Genomic DNA, 16,013 nt, shown 5'->3' with positions numbered 1-16,013 from the left:
TGGGGATCCCTTTAGGTATAAAATAAATATATATATATAAAAAATGAATAGTCTCCATTTTGATAGTCTCCCCTTTCGGACGCTACAGACGTTTTCGTGAGAAGACCGATTTTCGGGATGGGGTCACCTTTCACCGCAGATGTGGAAGTTCGACATCGGCAGATGGGTGGATTGAGACACATCCAATGCAAAAAACATATCTCTAAGCTTAACCTGATGGATTTTGATGAGGATTTTTTTATTATGTTACTTACATTGACCCACAGGCAGTAGTGGAAAAAGTACCAAATTGTCATACTTGAGTAAAAGTAAAGATACCTAATGGAAAATTACTCAAGTAAAGGTGAAAATTACCCAGTAAAATACTACTTGAGTAAAAGTCTAAAAGTATTTGGTTTTAAATATACTTAAGTATCAAAAGTAAAAGTATAAATAATTTCAAAGTAGTACTTTAAAGTATTTTTTACTTAAGTACTTTACACCACTGCCCACCGGTGCATCAATCGGCTCTAAGGGGTTATTCAAAATAACTGTAAATCATCCCAATGTATCTAGATCAGGATTCATTTTGTACACTTGTATATGTTGCATTCTTTTTATATAGAAGTTAGTGTGTATTAAAAAACACATTTTTCTTGATTTGATTAAATATCTGGAACAATTGTTTTGGACAATTTTTGTCATGGCTGTTATTTAAGCTCACTTACATTAATCTAATTTGTCTGGGGATAATTGGGCATAATAACATCCTGTCCTTGTGATTGGCCTTAGACTATAACATAAATGCTGAAAGGAGGGCTGGGTATGCATAAGCCAGTAACTTATAACAGTGATATTTAGGGACATAATTAGACAATATTGACCAATATTGGACCAGTGTGCTTCCTCCCAGAAAGCTCCAATGTAACTACTTCCCAAATAGGGCTACTGGCTTCTGATATTTGAAGAAAAATATACACCCGACACACGTGAAAACTAGGTGTATAAATTTTACTGAAGGGATACAGGGCATACCTGGTTGTCAGTAGTTACCACAGCCACAAAGTCAATACATGTAATCAAACATTTGCTTTTTCGTCTTAATGTAAGGTTAGACATAAGGTTAGCAATGTGGTTAAGATTATGGTTATGTTTAAAATCAGATTTTAAGAAGATACATTTTTAAATATGCATGGTTTAGCCATGACTATGACTTTGTGGATGTGGTAACTAGTGACGACCGTCATCCCTTCGTTCTATGACGTTATAGCACAGCTGTAGTTTTTGTGGAGTGTGATTGGTTCCCCTTATATGTGAATGACAGCAGTCAAGATGGCGGACGGCAATAGAGAAAAGTGATGAGGACAGGACAACAAATGATACAACTAGCCTCAATTTAGACATTCAATATCTTATAATTATACTCACTGTTCGCCGGATATTTGCGAAAACGTTGCGAATTAATCAGACTTGAGTGGAAGGTGCGCAGAACCTAGTTTGCGCTTATGTTAAAGATTTAGGTAGCTAGCTAGCCAGCTGCTAACGTTATCTGCGGAAGAAGAGGCACGTTGCAGCCAAAAAACAAGCACTGTTTTTGAGCTGATTGCGTGGTAGACTTTTGTAAATTCGGTCACCGATTATAATACCTATAACGCAAGGTAACGTTAGCTTGGCATAAACAGCGTTGCGTTCTCCGATTTGGGCTTGCTAGATAGAAAAAATAGCTAATCGAGTTCGCAATCTAGCTAGCGTCAACTGAGTGAGGATTTTTTTTTTTACTGACGACATGGCTCACTCCCCGGTTCAGAGTGGCATTCCAGGGATGCAGGTAAGTTTTATTTCACCGTCCTTTCAGCTCATCAAGTGGTTGGTCTCCTTAAATTTATTTGCAATACTTTAAGCGTTTAGCATACCTCCTAGCTACTGTAACGTCGTTACTGACTCAAGGAAGTCGACTTTATTATTGATATTGTCCCATCCACACTAGCTAGTTTTAACTCGTTTTTTTTTTATTTACCAGCTAGTCCGCTATGGCAAGACAAGGTTTTGATGAGGCCGCTCTATTTAGTCATATGAATGTTGAGCAGAGATGTGGCTATATTTGCCCCATGTTGCAGCATGTCTCTCTGCCAGTGCTGCTGTAGTCCTTCAGAATCCAAGAGTAGAATACTTAAATATCCCTTTTTTCTTTATATCAAATTCTAAACTTTTCTTTCTGCCAAACCACCTAGTAATTATTTCAGCGAAGTTCTACCTACAGGCTTTAGTATTCCCGAGCTGACAAGTTAAACATCTGTCGTTCTGCCCCTGTCCCTAGGCCGTCATTGAAAATAAGAATTTGTTCTTAATTAACTGACTTGCCTAGTTAAATAACGGTAAAGTAAGAAACATAGCCGCAATGCTGAGGTGGCATTCGGCATACACTAATGTCTTGGTTGCTAGGCAGCGCCTCGTTACCATCCTCCTGGCAGTTCTAAACTTTGCAAGGCATGTCACTTCGCCCATCACTAAGCAGTGGTGTAAAACTATTTGAAAGTACTACTTCAGTCGTTTTTTTGTGATATCTGTACTTTACTATTTCAATTTGACAACTTTTACTTCACTACATTCCTACACAAATGCTTTGTTTGTAAATTATGTCAGTGTTGGTGTGTGCCCCTGGCTATCTGTGAATAAAAAAAAATTAAAACAAGGAAATGGTGCAATCTACTTAATATAAAGAATTTGAAATTCTTTTTACTTTTGATACTTAAGGATATTTTAAACCAAATGCGTTTATACTTACGTAGTATTTTACTGGGTGACCTTAACATTAATAGAAAATGACTCGAGTATCTTTACTTTGAATCAAGTTTGACAATTGGGTACTTGTTCCACCATTGCTACTACACGTGCACTGTTTTCTTAACTTCAACTGGATGGCTCCATAAAGAATTACTGTGGGAAAAATATAACTGAATAAGGAAAAGATTGGGGAAAAACGAGGCTAATGCAATTAATATAAGGCATGTATCAAATAGTTTCTTACTGAAACTCCCAAACTCAATCAATCCTTGTAATACGTTTGAAGCAATAGGCTATATACCCACGTGTGGTCAGTTAGATGATCATTTCAGAACTGTTTTGATTGGGACAGCTCCATCACACTGCTTAAGACAAGCGTGGGGACTCATCTTGATAAATCAATTCATGTCAGATTGTTTTCAATGAATCTCCGTTTGGATATTTGTTAGGCTCAAATTCAAATCAAATGTCACGTCCACTACAGCCCCTTACTGTGAAATGCTTACTTACAAGCCCTTAACCAACAATGGGCAGTATTAAGAACAATATTTACTAAATAAACTAAGTAAAAAATAAAAGAGCAACAATAAAATAACAATGAGGCAATATACAGGGCTGGCAGGTAGTCTAGTGAAAGAGCTTTGGGCCAGTAACCGAAAGGTTGCTGGATCGAATCCCTGAGCTGACAAGGTAAAAAATATGTTGTTCTTCCCCTGAACAAGGCAGTTAACCCACCATCCCTCGCCGTCATTGTAAATACGAAGTCGCGTAATTAAAAAAAAAAAAATACAGGGGGTGCCGGTACCGAGTCAATGTGCGGGGGTACAGGTTAGTCGAGGTAATATGTAGATAGGGATAAAATTACTATGCATAGATAATAAACAGCGAGTAGTAGTAGCAGCAGTCCAGGTAGCCATTTGATTAGCTGTTAAGCAGTCTTATGGCTTGGTGGTAGAAGCCTTTTGGACCTAGACGTGGCTCTCCAGTACCGCTCGCCGCCGTGCGGGTGCAGAGAGAAGTCTATGGCTAGGGTAGCTGGAGGATATGGCAATTTTTTTAGGGCCTTCCTCTGACACGCCTGGTATAGAGGTCCTGGGTGGCAGGAAGCTTGGCCCCAGTGATGTACTGGGCCGTAGGCACTACCCTCTGTAGGGCCTTGCGGTCGGAGGCTGAGCAGTTGCCATACCAGACGGTGATGAAACCAGTCAGGTTGCTCTCGATGGTGCAGCTGTAGAAATTTGAGGATCTGAGGACCCATGCAAAATCTTTTCAGTCTCCTGAGGGGGAATTGGTGATGTCGTGCCCTCTTCACAACTGTCTTGGAGTGTTTGGACCATGATAGTTTGTTGATGTGGACACCAAGGAACTTGAAGCTCTCAACCTGCTCCACTACAGCCACGTCGATGAGAATGCGGGTGTGCTGTGCCCTCCTTTTCCTGTAGTCCACGATCATCTCCTTTGTCTTGATCACGTTGAGGGAGAGGTTGTATTCCTGGTGCCACACTTCCAGGTCTCTGAGCTCCTCCCTATAGCCTGTCTCATCGTTGTTGGTGATCAGGCCTACCGCTGTTGTCATCGGCAAACTTAATGATGGTTTTGGACTCGTGTCTGGCCGTGCAGCAATGAGTGAACAGGGAGTACAGAGAGTACTATGGTGTTTTTCACTAAATGTAATCCATAGAAGGGTCCTTCTAGAGGAAGGATTGTTGATTTATATTTTACATTTGTATCTTAACTTTAAAACTAGCAGAAATCCCACTGGAACTTTGCTATGCCCCTAGAGAATATTATGTTCAACAATATATTTACAAATTTGCCAAATCAAAAATCTTATTTTCTATATTCAGGTTTATATTTTGTTGCAATGCACGATATATAGGTGTGCCTATCGGAATCGTCCGATATTAGCTAAAAATGCCAGCATCGGCCCGATGTCAAGTTTAATGCCGACGACATCGGTTTTGCACAAAGCTGACGTGCATACCTATAATAACGTAGGTAGATGACGTCATGACGCCACGAAAAATACAGTGCTACACAGAACAAAAGTAGAAAAATACTAAGTGCACTTCCAACAACTGAACAAGTTCAAGTCGAGCAGTCATTTGAAGGAGTAAGAACATTTCAGCAAGACAACTCAAAAGCGAAATCCATTAACGCCAAGCTAATGGTATTCATTGCCCTTGACAAGCAACCATTCTCTGTCATGCATGATGATGGCTTTTGCCGACTGGTCGAGCACCGGTATACACTACCAAGTAGGCGCTATTTTTCAGATGTAGCCCTACCGGAGTTACATAGTATTGTTGAAACGCACATCCGTGAGCTACTTGCTACGGGCGTCGCTGCTATTAGCTTCACGACTGACATTTGGACCAGCGACGTCAGCCCCATGAGCATGCTGAGTCTGACAGCACAATGGGTCGACGAGGATTTCCTACTGAGGAAAGCCGTATTGCATGCTCAAGAATGTGTCTGAAAAATGTCATCGGTGCATCTCTAATATTTTCCAATCTTCATAAATTAATATCAGCAAATTATTAATGTAAATACTATTCATTACAGAGCAAGTGGTAAAGCTTCATGACACCAGTTTTTGCTTTGTAGCACTTACAGATGCAATATTATGGTGTCTTAAAGGAGGCCTGGGTAAGGCCATAAAGGTCACACATGCTCCAACGTCAATGAATGATTTCTCCATTATGCTTTAATGTCAACAATACTCCAAAGGATCTTCTGTTGATTACGTTTTGTGAAATTCCCCAATATCATGGTTTTGTTCTAGTTTCGTGAGGAATCACCCACATGTTATTGAGGTGTCTGCCATTTTATGAGGCAGTGGAAAGTAAGTCTTTACTTTTTAACAAGAACTGCCAGGATATGACTCGTAAAAGCTAGGTCAATTGGTCTTTTCCCATTCAGACAATGGACATAAGACTGACATTCTCATGGGGGCATCTTGGCATAGCCTTGAGTAGGGCTGTGACAGTCCATGCCATTTTTAATGACTATTATTGGTTAGGCAAATGACCATTGTCATATGTAATTTTACATTTTTGAGGCACATTTTCTCTTCGCCGACGCTCTTGACTTCATGTGCTGCTGCTGCAGGAGGGAGGGCATTGTCTGGGAAACCAAACACTCGTTGGCTTGTTTCAGCAAGGACCAAAAGTTTTGTCATGTTGGTAAGGGTCCAGGTAACCGCGGAAAAGGGCTCAATTGCGCAAATGCCCGGCTGCCCAGTCGTCAGTCAGCTGTTCGTTTCACCCACGTTTTTAATTCTAATGATTGCCAGTTATTTAAGTTTCATGACGGTCTTCCTCCATAATTGTCGGTTACACGATTATACGCTGATTGTGCCAGCCCTAGCCTTGCTGCATGAATAGTCATGTTTCACCTCCATACTGTCCTCTCCTGAATAGTGGCAACCTGGTTCATGCTGTGTCCAGCATGGGCTTGGAGAGCAGGTCCAGAGAGGGTGATATGGAAGGGGGGGGGTGAGCTTCAGCCCTCAGGGTGCGGACTGACTGCAGTGGACCACACAATCGGGTGGTGCAGCTGGTAGAGGATCAAACGCATGCTTTTAGAGGGAGGTTTCGGGCAGCTTTAGCAGTCGTGATAAACCTGCTGACTGTGGGAACAGCAAGTGTTTTTCCAGCATGTGGAATCTGTAGTAACAGTGCCCAGTGTTGTTTTTCTCCATTGTGACCACAAGTCAGACTCAACAGGATGATTTTCACCTGGATGACCACTGCTGTTTTGGGCTTTTGTTTGCCTTCATTTTTCTTCACCCCCGCCCCTTTCAGTCTCTTGACTTAAGGCTCTCTTGGAAACTCAAGTTAATGAGTCCTCTTTCCCTTCTTTGTGGCAGATTTACAACATTCTCTAGGGGGATGTCTTGAGCGCAATGGCTGCACAGGCATTGTTTATCTGGTAAATTAAACTATAATTCTGGTGCAAGCAAATCAAGTCAATCTTCAGAATGTCTTAATGGGTATCAAAATGGTATTAGTGTGTAGGAATATGAAATCTTTATGCCTCTATTGAAATTAATTGGACATCATCCATTGATTTGTAAAGCGGTATTGTGACTGGGAAATGTTCCTTCACACTATTTTATGCTGCAACAAAAGTGCTTCTGCTTCAGGCAGTTAATCATTGCACTGCAGGAAGTATAAAGATGTTATTGGTTCCTACTTTTGGGACTGCAAAGCTGTGACTCCCCCAGATTAACTTGTATTATAGCATTTCATGATCGGCCTAATGAAGCATGAAGAACTGAACGCAGGCTACGCAGCCCTAATACATTTATATTCTAGTAATTTATTAGCAGAGTACGTTGTGCAAAGCCTATTTAGCTATTATGTGTCCTTGCGCTCACGCGCTACAGGTTCATAAATGCAACTCATAGCTTTAGCGCCTTGAATGAAATCATTATCTTGAAGAGCGAGGCACCTTTGCAACCCGCTAGTGTTGGACAGGCACGCTTTGCATTGAATAGTCAGCCTGGGTAATATTTGGTAACACTTTATTTCACACACCCCCCCTCCCCCTGTCATGAGGCCTAATATCATAAAATGAACATAGCAGATCATAAATAGATGTGACCACACTAGGCTAATTTAAATGTACCACGGCGTGCTCCTCTGCAGTGTCAATGTTTATGCTAAGTTTGGTTTCACGTCTACAGTCTGCGCCTTGCCATTTGCTCTAAAAGGGCCTAGCTGGTTTGAAATGCACCATCCACATTTTGTTGACCTTGTTAACCCAGATATGAAACTTTATTTGTATTTTTTTTAAATAAATAGGTAGGGCTGAGAATTTCCAGGGACCTCATGACACATAGGTGCCGACGTGATATGGGACAAGAAAAGAGGGAGACATGAGAAAACAAGTTTTGATCAGTCGTGGAAATAAGTCCTGAATTTTTTTAATTAAATGTAAAAAATGTTGAAGGTTAAAAATAATATTGCAATATTGTCAAAAGGATATGATATATTGGCAAATATCTATTGTTTTTCCACAGCACATTTTTTTTTTAAGGCCTATGATCTAAACCCAAATAGGCTACAACCAGAAACTAAAAACCTTTGCTAAATCTCTTGATTGCATGGTCCTTATTTACCTGGGATTGAACCATGCCTGCTCTGCTGTTTTTACTCCAACCCACTTTTGTTTCTTTCCTTCCCTCAGAACTTTAAAGCTGATCCGGAGGAGCTGTTCACCAAGCTGGAGAGAATAGGGAAAGGTTCTTTTGGAGAGGTGTTCAAAGGCATTGACAATCGGACTCAGAAAGTAGTGGCCATTAAGATAATTGACCTTGAGGAGGCAGAGGATGAAATCGAAGACATCCAACAGGAAATTACAGTCCTCAGCCAGTGTGACAGTCCCTTCGTTACCAAGTATTATGGCTCATATCTGAAGGTAACTTGACTCAACCAAATGTAATATCAGAATGCTGTGAGAAAGGATTTAGGCTAGATGGTCAATCCACAAATTGTCCTTAAAAAAATGTTATTTTTCTACACACATTTGAGATGCTGTGCTCTATTTGTGTTACAAATTTGGTGTAGTTTTTTAAAGTATAGTTGTCAGTGGTGGGATGTGTAACAATTGCAGACAACTGTATGTGGGTCAATAAATCATTCATACGGGCAATGGGACAAGGCTCCCATGAATTGTGCCTGAGCATTAGGCCTATGGCATGGATTGGCACTGGTGCTGACGAACAGAACACCCAAGCATACATCACACTTCCCTTCACATTGGCCTATATTACCTTCAATACATGTCATGCAAAGACAGGAACACTATGAAAAACCAAGAGACATTGAGCATCCTGTGTTGACTTGATTGTGAGAGATTGCATCATTTCCTGGCCTCGGTTGCTGTCAACCATAAGTTTGAAGTGAATGTGGAGTAGACCCGAGTACTTGTAGACTTACATGTGATGGGGCTTAAGTGGCTCTCACAGAGCATGTTGTGTGTTAGTGGTTTACTTAAGGCCAGTGGGGAGAGTGCCAGTGGGCTGTCGGGTCCAGTTGTGCTGATGGATGGATGGATGAAGAGGGAGGGAGGCTAGCGTTGCGTGACTAACAGTGGGACAGGCAGCAGGTGCTACTCCAGCCCTCGGCGCGCTGGATCACACGGCTCAGACCCTAACATCTGCTCAGAGAGAGCCGCCTGACAGCCTTGCAGCTCTGCTCTGGAGAAGCCAGCCAGCTAGCAACAGCCGGGCTCATTCTGCCCATACCCTGTTCAGACAGTGCTTTAGGCTACAGGCTAATTGTCTATCAGGCCTTCCAAGGGCGTCTATGCACACTGATCTTATGCCGTCTCTGATAAGGTAGGCCAATCATGTAGAACAGAGGTGTCAAACATACGGTCCGTCCCGTGAGGGGATCCAATCTAGCTCGAGGGTGGTTTTGAGTTGTGGAAATGATAATGGACCTACGTTTCTTTACTGTGTCCAGCTCGCTAATAATCGCCACATTTTGACGACTAGGAAGTATAACCACAAGGCCTACATTACCTGTCTATAAGGGGGAAATCACTTCCGCAGCATGCACGGCCATTTAGAAACAAAAATGGCCACTCGGGCAGAATGCCCTTAATGACATAGAAGTTATATTATAAATAAACCATATTGCAACCTGTCAACAGAGGTTTCAATTTGGTTCATTTATCTATTATTCAGATATTTCCCCCCTGACTTCCAACCTTTTGGTATAGAAGTTTTCTTCTGCAGAGTTGGTCATGTAGTATTTTATATTTGTGCCGGATCATTGCTCTTCCTTATGGGCCGTATGAGTGCATAGGCTACTTCCTAATCTCCCGGGTATTGTTAGCTGTGAGGGTTTGGGTCAGTGCATGGCTGTATATCTAGTATTGTGTAAGGATCAGCCACCAGCATCTAAAACATAAACTCTTCCACATTGCTACTAGTGAGGAGACACTTCTCAAGACCCCAGGCGACGTGCTCTGTCTGATGGAGGCTATTGAGAGTGTGTGTAACTCTCATGTCTTCTCTCAGCGTAGGCTTGCTCCCTCCCTAAGACGAAGGGGTTCTTCTCCCATGTGATTGGCTCACTGCATGGCCCATTACTTCACCTACTGTTTGATTTGGTTATGGTTTACATATGAAATGCTCTGTCTGCTCCCATACTGAGGATACTTTCTGGTTAGTTAGTTTGTCAAGGTGCTGCTGATGCACTCTCAAAACAGGCTACATCTCAGACTGGAGAGGTTCCTGCCAGGGAGACTGACTGATTTATGGATCATCAAGTCTGAATGGTCTTGCATTTTGACATTTTGGCCTAACCACTGGACTGGTATATCTAGAACCTCTGTTAGTATTTCTTTGACTTAAGGCTAGCCTCCCTTTTAGAAATGGTGTATAATGCTCTCTCAAGGTTATCAAGTCTGCTATAATAACGTGTAGGCCTAAACTGTCCTATTGGATGCCAGGCTTTAGGCCACTACACCTAATGAAAGCAAAGGGGCTTCAGCCGTACTTCATTTCCTCCTCCAAAGCACATTGTTAATGTGCTGCTTTATTGAACTGCACTTGGTCCAGGCGTCACTAGGCTGTTATGGTTTCATACCTTAAATGACCTAATTGTCCGTTATCTAATATGATCCCTGATGCGGCCAGATGTGCTGTGATTGGCTCGCCCCGACTCACTGGGGGAAGGGATGGCTGAAGTGCTTAGCTTAAGCTGCCTTTTAATATGTATGAAAATGGTAGAATTTTTATGAAAGTGGAGGGAGGAGATTAGCGCTGTCTTGATTTTGATATTTAATTTCCCCTTCCACTCTATTCCAGTATGATGCTAAATAATAACTGTACAGGTTGATCTGTTTTAATGGAGACTCTGCGTAATTTCTAAAATCATTCTCATTTTCAGGATGCAAAATTATGGATTATTATGGAATATTTAGGAGGAGGATCAGCTCTGGATTTGGTAAGTTTCCCTAAGATTGAGGTGATGTAGGCCTACACAATCCAAAGGCTATAATTAAGCAATCAGGCACGAGAAGGTGTGGTATATGGCCAATATACCACAGCTAACTGCTGTTCTTATGCACAACGCATCGCGGAGTGCCTGGATACAACCATTAGCAGTGGTTAATGTGCCTTATTGCTGTTATAAACTGGTTACCAACGTAATTTAAAGCGGTAAAAATAAATGTTTTGTCATACCCATGGTATACGGTCTCATTCCACGGCTGACAGCCAATCAGCATTCAGGGTTGGAACCACCCAGTTTATAATCACATTTCAGTCACTGTGCATGCAAGTATCTAACCAAATATTGGTTCAGGAAGACCCTTGACACAAGCCTTCTTTCTGTTTCAGTTGGAGCCGGGTGCCTTGGACGAAACCCAGATAGCCACAATTGTCAGAGAGATCCTGAAGGGGCTTGAGTACCTGCACTCTGAAAAGAAAATCCACCGAGATATTAAAGGTACTGTTCAGAACACTTAGTTTCATCCCTTTAACAACATATTACATCTTAACATAGTATTGTCTCAGTTTAGATGTCTGGACAACTGTCTAACTTAACTGTGTTTTCCCCCCAGCCGCCAACGTGTTGCTGTCGGAGCAAGGAGACGTGAAGCTGGCAGACTTTGGAGTGGCGGGGCAGTTAACGGACACTCAGATAAAGAGGAACACGTTCGTGGGCACTCCGTTCTGGATGGCACCTGAAGTCATAAAACAGTCTGCGTACGACTCAAAGGTCCGAAATACCACAAGCTCTCTCTCAGGTTCCAGGTTAAGATGAAACGGCAGTTCATAGGTTCATCCACGTGTTATGGAATGTCAACACAGTTTTGAATACTAACTCTGTTTTCCATAATAGTCCAATGAGGATGTCCCCCCGCCCCCCCCCCCCCGGTACTGAAATGTGCTGTGTAGAGACATTGCAGGTGTAGCTTCAGCTCTGTGACCTGCTTTGATCACACTGGAAGTCCGTGCACAGTGCTGCACACAGATGGAAATATCACCAGGCACATTAGGAACGGCCACAACTCGGCACCTTGCGGATAACCAGAAACACCACACGGTCTCATCCCGGGTTGACTGTAGTTCCTTAAATGGGCTATTACAGCCTCAGTTGATATAGGCCTACTAAATCAGGCCTTTCTAGTGTGTGTGTGAATGTTGCTACTAGCTAGAGTGTTAATGTGTGACTATAAAATGCCACACTCCATCTTTTGAGTAAAAATCTCTAGTCACATCTCAAGAAGTGTTTGTCACTTTCATCCAGTGAATCGTGCCGTCTGTAGATCAGTTGCATCACCAAACCGGCCCTGTTGGTATTTCCTATCACGTTTTTGAAGTGTGTAGTGGGAGTGTGACGAATTTGTACTCAAAACGTTCTCCCTTTTTATTGTTGTGTCTCAGGCGGATATCTGGTCGCTAGGCATAACGGCCATAGAGCTAGCCAAAGGAGAGCCGCCCCACTCAGAGCTCCACCCTATGAAGGTCTTATTCCTCATCCCAAAGAACAACCCGCCCACGCTGGAAGGAAACTACTGCAAACCCCTCAAAGAATTCATTGAAGCCTGTTTGAACAAAGAGCCCAGCTTTGTAAGTGGTGTTTGGGGAAAAATTGAGCTCAAATTGCCATTCTGATAATGGTCTTCTTTCTAGAAAGTCGACCCGTTGTACATTATGCAAAGATGCTAATGTAGAGCACATCCAATATTTACACTTGCTTGACACTCTGCGCCTCCTCAGAGGCCAACTGCCAAAGAGCTGCTGAAACACAAGCTGATCGTCCGGCACGCCAAGAAGACGTCCTACCTTTCAGAGCTGGTGGACAAGTACAAGAGGTGGAAAGCAGAGCAGTCTCGGGAGGAATCCAGCGACGATGAGTCGGACTCGTAAGTCATTCTCATTTGGTCCCTTCGTCTGTCCTCTAGTGTTCATCAGATCGTGGTCACTATTTTCTCTGCAATTCTCACAGAAGGGGTGGTTTACCAGATTGTGTTTTGGAACAGTTCACTGATACGCTCTTTTTAAAGGTGCGTGCTTCAGACTGTCTCCATGTGAGGTTGTCTAAAGGTTGTTGCCGTGTCTTGTCAGGGAGCAGGATGGCCAGGCGTCTGGAGGGAACGACTCTGGGAACGATGACTGGATCTTCAACACCATCAGGGAGAAGGACCCCAAGAAGTTTCAGAACGGAGCCGCCCAGCCTGATGAGCTGGAGAGGAACAAGGTAAGGTGGCACCTGGTTGAAATAGCAGTATAACAAGTCATATGAAAGAGGATTCAAGAGAAAAATGCAACTTAGTTTGGGAGTTTGATTCTCATGGTTATTCTCACCACAAATGCTGATTTTAAGCATAGTGTATATTCATACCTCAAGGTTTCTCGTTTCAGTTTTTTTTTATTTTTTAATATACATGTTCTAACTAAAGTAGTTCAGCAAGTGGTTTCTGGGCGTTTTCAATCTCATGTGGTGTCTCTGTTCAGTCTGCTGACCTTACTCTTCTGCTTTTTCTTATTTATCTCTTTCTCTTTGTCATTGTTGTAAAATGAGTGACACTTCCTTTTTTCAGGTGCAAGAAAGTCCAAAGCGGCCTTTGTCACAGAGCTTGTCCACTATAATTTCCCCTTTGTTTTCTGAGGTAAGAATGTATTTATGCAAATGTAGGGTATCTTCTGACCTCTTGTGGTGATTCCATTTCTATTTTTATTATTTCACTGAAAGGTATAAGAGAGAATCTGTCAAGTTAAATTATTCAGTGTAAAACTGTTCTGAGATCTGTGTTGAAGCTTTTGAGGCTACAGCTGCACACCATGCACACCATGCACATACATAGAGCCCCACCGTGGAGGTGTCATAATAACCATAACACCTAGTGGTCAAACGAGGAAATGGTTCCAATTGTTTTTCCACCATTTTTCCCATAGGAGATTTTAGAAACACTTAAAATAAGGACTGTGTTTCGTTTAGGTTTACCCTGGCGTGACGTTTTGATAATCATGTCAATCTCTCTCGGACAAGGTGACCTGTATCAATATATTGAGCTCTATTTACCTTCAGATTTGAAAATGCTAATTACCATCGAAGTTGACTTAATGTAAAACTACAAATCCTTGCGAGCTCCTGCACGTCATCTCAACCTGAAACCTTCGCTGACAGTTATTGTCATTTTGAAACTTGCACAAGACAGTTCACAGAATTGTTCATTTTTAAAGAAATGTTGCCTATTTATTCATTACTACATTTAGCTAACATAAGATAGTTAATCCAGAGATTCTTACCTTTGCCTCGATTCTGCAGTCTTGTCCACATAATCATGCTATTTGTAGTTATTTATGATGGCCACATTAGCAGCTAATTAGCTTTTCATTTTTGGGATTTAAATACATGTGAATATATTGATAAGTCAGCTTGTCCTAGAGAGATTTACATGGTTATAAAAACGTCACGCCAGGATGAGCCTACCGGTAAAACGGCATTTATTTAAAGTGTTTTGAAAATCCCGTATGGTGGAAATACAATTGGTACAATTTCCCTGTTTGACCGCTAGGTTTTATGGGTATTATGACTTATACTGTGATACTCTATTAGGATGATCCAGTAAACCATGTGTCAAACTCATTCCACAGAGAGCCAAGTGTCTTAGGGTTTTCACTCCTCACTTCTACTTGATTGAAGATCACTAAGATCACTAATAGGTGTTAATTGAAAGAAAAAAACAAACCCGCAGACACTAGGCCCTACATGGAATGAGTTTGACAACCCTGCAGTAAACTGTCTCTCCTTCCCTTGCAGTTAAAAGAGAAGCAGGTTGAGGCGACCAATGGCAAGCCAGAGGCTGTAGATGAGTTGAGGGAGGCCATTTTCCTGGCAGAAGAGTCATATCCTGGCATCTCTGACTCCCTGGTGTCTGAACTAGTGCAGAGACTACAGAGGTAATGGCAATACCATCATTGCCCCCATGATTTGATTTAGGTTATAGCTTCAAGTTTTCTGTTCATACATTTTCATTTTATTCCAGCATTTGGGTGCATACCTGTTGTTTCTCACACCTCCATTCCAAGTCTTCCCATTTTAAATTCCCCCTTTGTTTCTGCAGGTTCTCTCTACCCGGGGCCGCCGCCTCTCAGTAAGACCTGCTGTGTCCAGCAACCATCCACCTCCCACCCATAGCAGCAGTCAGTCCATGGCCTCTGACATCAACAGCCAAGATGAAGTCTCCCAGGAAGTTCTCATCACTCATTCGCCTAAAGCAAAACCTCGACCCACTTTATCTCTACATGTCCACGCCAACATATTGTCACATTGGGGACAGTCAGTGGCTAGTTGATAATCTGCCACCTTAACTTCCACCTGCTGTAAGACATCTTAGTCTCATTAACTCCAACATGAGTGCAGTTTATTTTAGAGGGGGGGGGGGGGGGGGGATTTCATTCACAATTCTTCTAAAAGAACCATTGATTAAAAAAAGTTGGTGTGGATTATTCCCGAAATGTCTATCTGCAGCCTTGAGGGAGTATGTCACTTTCTTTAGTTTGTGTGGTTGTGCGAGTCCGTGTGTGCGAGCGCATGTGAGCATCTCCCTTGATATCCTGTGAAATGTGCGGTGGAGATTTGAAGCATTCGTTTTGAAAACTCAGGTGTCCTGCTTTAAGTGGATGGGGTCCTCTGGGAGATGGAGAGAGCTCTGTTGGGTGGCTGTACAAACTTGTAAATAGGCACATTTTTACAGATATGGAGAAATAATAGCGTGTACGCAAAGGAATCACTGTGTACAAATGGCCAAATGCTTCTGTAGATATATTCTGTTAGAAAAGGTAAATATTTAAAAGACATAAATGGCCATAACTGAGATTGCCTTGCCTTTATTACTTGTTCTTTTGTATTTCAATCTTTGATTCCCTCTTGTTTTAATACATTTTTCGAGGACACCCATCCATTCAATGGCTGCCCCCTGTCCTGTTTTTATGTTGATTGACACTTTGGGTACCGATGTTACCTAAATGCTCTTTGACCTTTTTTGAATTCACACTATGTTATGGCTGTCATTGCAATGCGGTGGAGACCATAGAAACACAACCTGTCTAGCTGGATCGCATCTAATCCTCTCCAGTCGACACACTGGATGCTGTGTTCCCAGCTTCATCTTCATGAGGCCACATGGATTTATGATGAGATGATGGTTGGATTGTTCCTCTGTCCATCACTTGTGTTAAATGAGCGCTTTAGTTTAGCTCTATGGAAGGTTCACCT

General features: G+C 42.2%; 1 protein-coding gene across 1 annotated transcript; it reads left to right on the top strand.

The window, feature by feature from the left end:
* Positions 1-1,287: 1,287 nt before the first annotated feature.
* Positions 1,288-15,257, top strand: LOC139398956 (serine/threonine-protein kinase 24-like). The gene is made up of 11 exons (XM_071144623.1): positions 1,288-1,807; positions 7,957-8,187; positions 10,671-10,727; positions 11,123-11,231; positions 11,347-11,504; positions 12,173-12,358; positions 12,509-12,654; positions 12,857-12,989; positions 13,333-13,401; positions 14,556-14,695; positions 14,860-15,257. Exons 1-11 carry the CDS (start codon positions 1,766-1,768, stop codon positions 14,891-14,893), a joined length of 1,305 nt encoding a protein of 434 aa, XP_071000724.1. The 5' UTR covers positions 1,288-1,765; the 3' UTR covers positions 14,894-15,257.
* The last annotated feature ends 756 nt before the right edge of the window (positions 15,258-16,013 follow it).

This window comes from Oncorhynchus clarkii, chromosome 3 (genome assembly GCF_045791955.1).
Source record: "Oncorhynchus clarkii lewisi isolate Uvic-CL-2024 chromosome 3, UVic_Ocla_1.0, whole genome shotgun sequence".
NCBI classification, from domain to species: domain Eukaryota; kingdom Metazoa; phylum Chordata; class Actinopteri; order Salmoniformes; family Salmonidae; genus Oncorhynchus; species Oncorhynchus clarkii.
The sequence above is the reverse complement of the archived record's forward strand: the minus strand, read 5'-3'. Positions and strand labels throughout refer to the sequence as shown.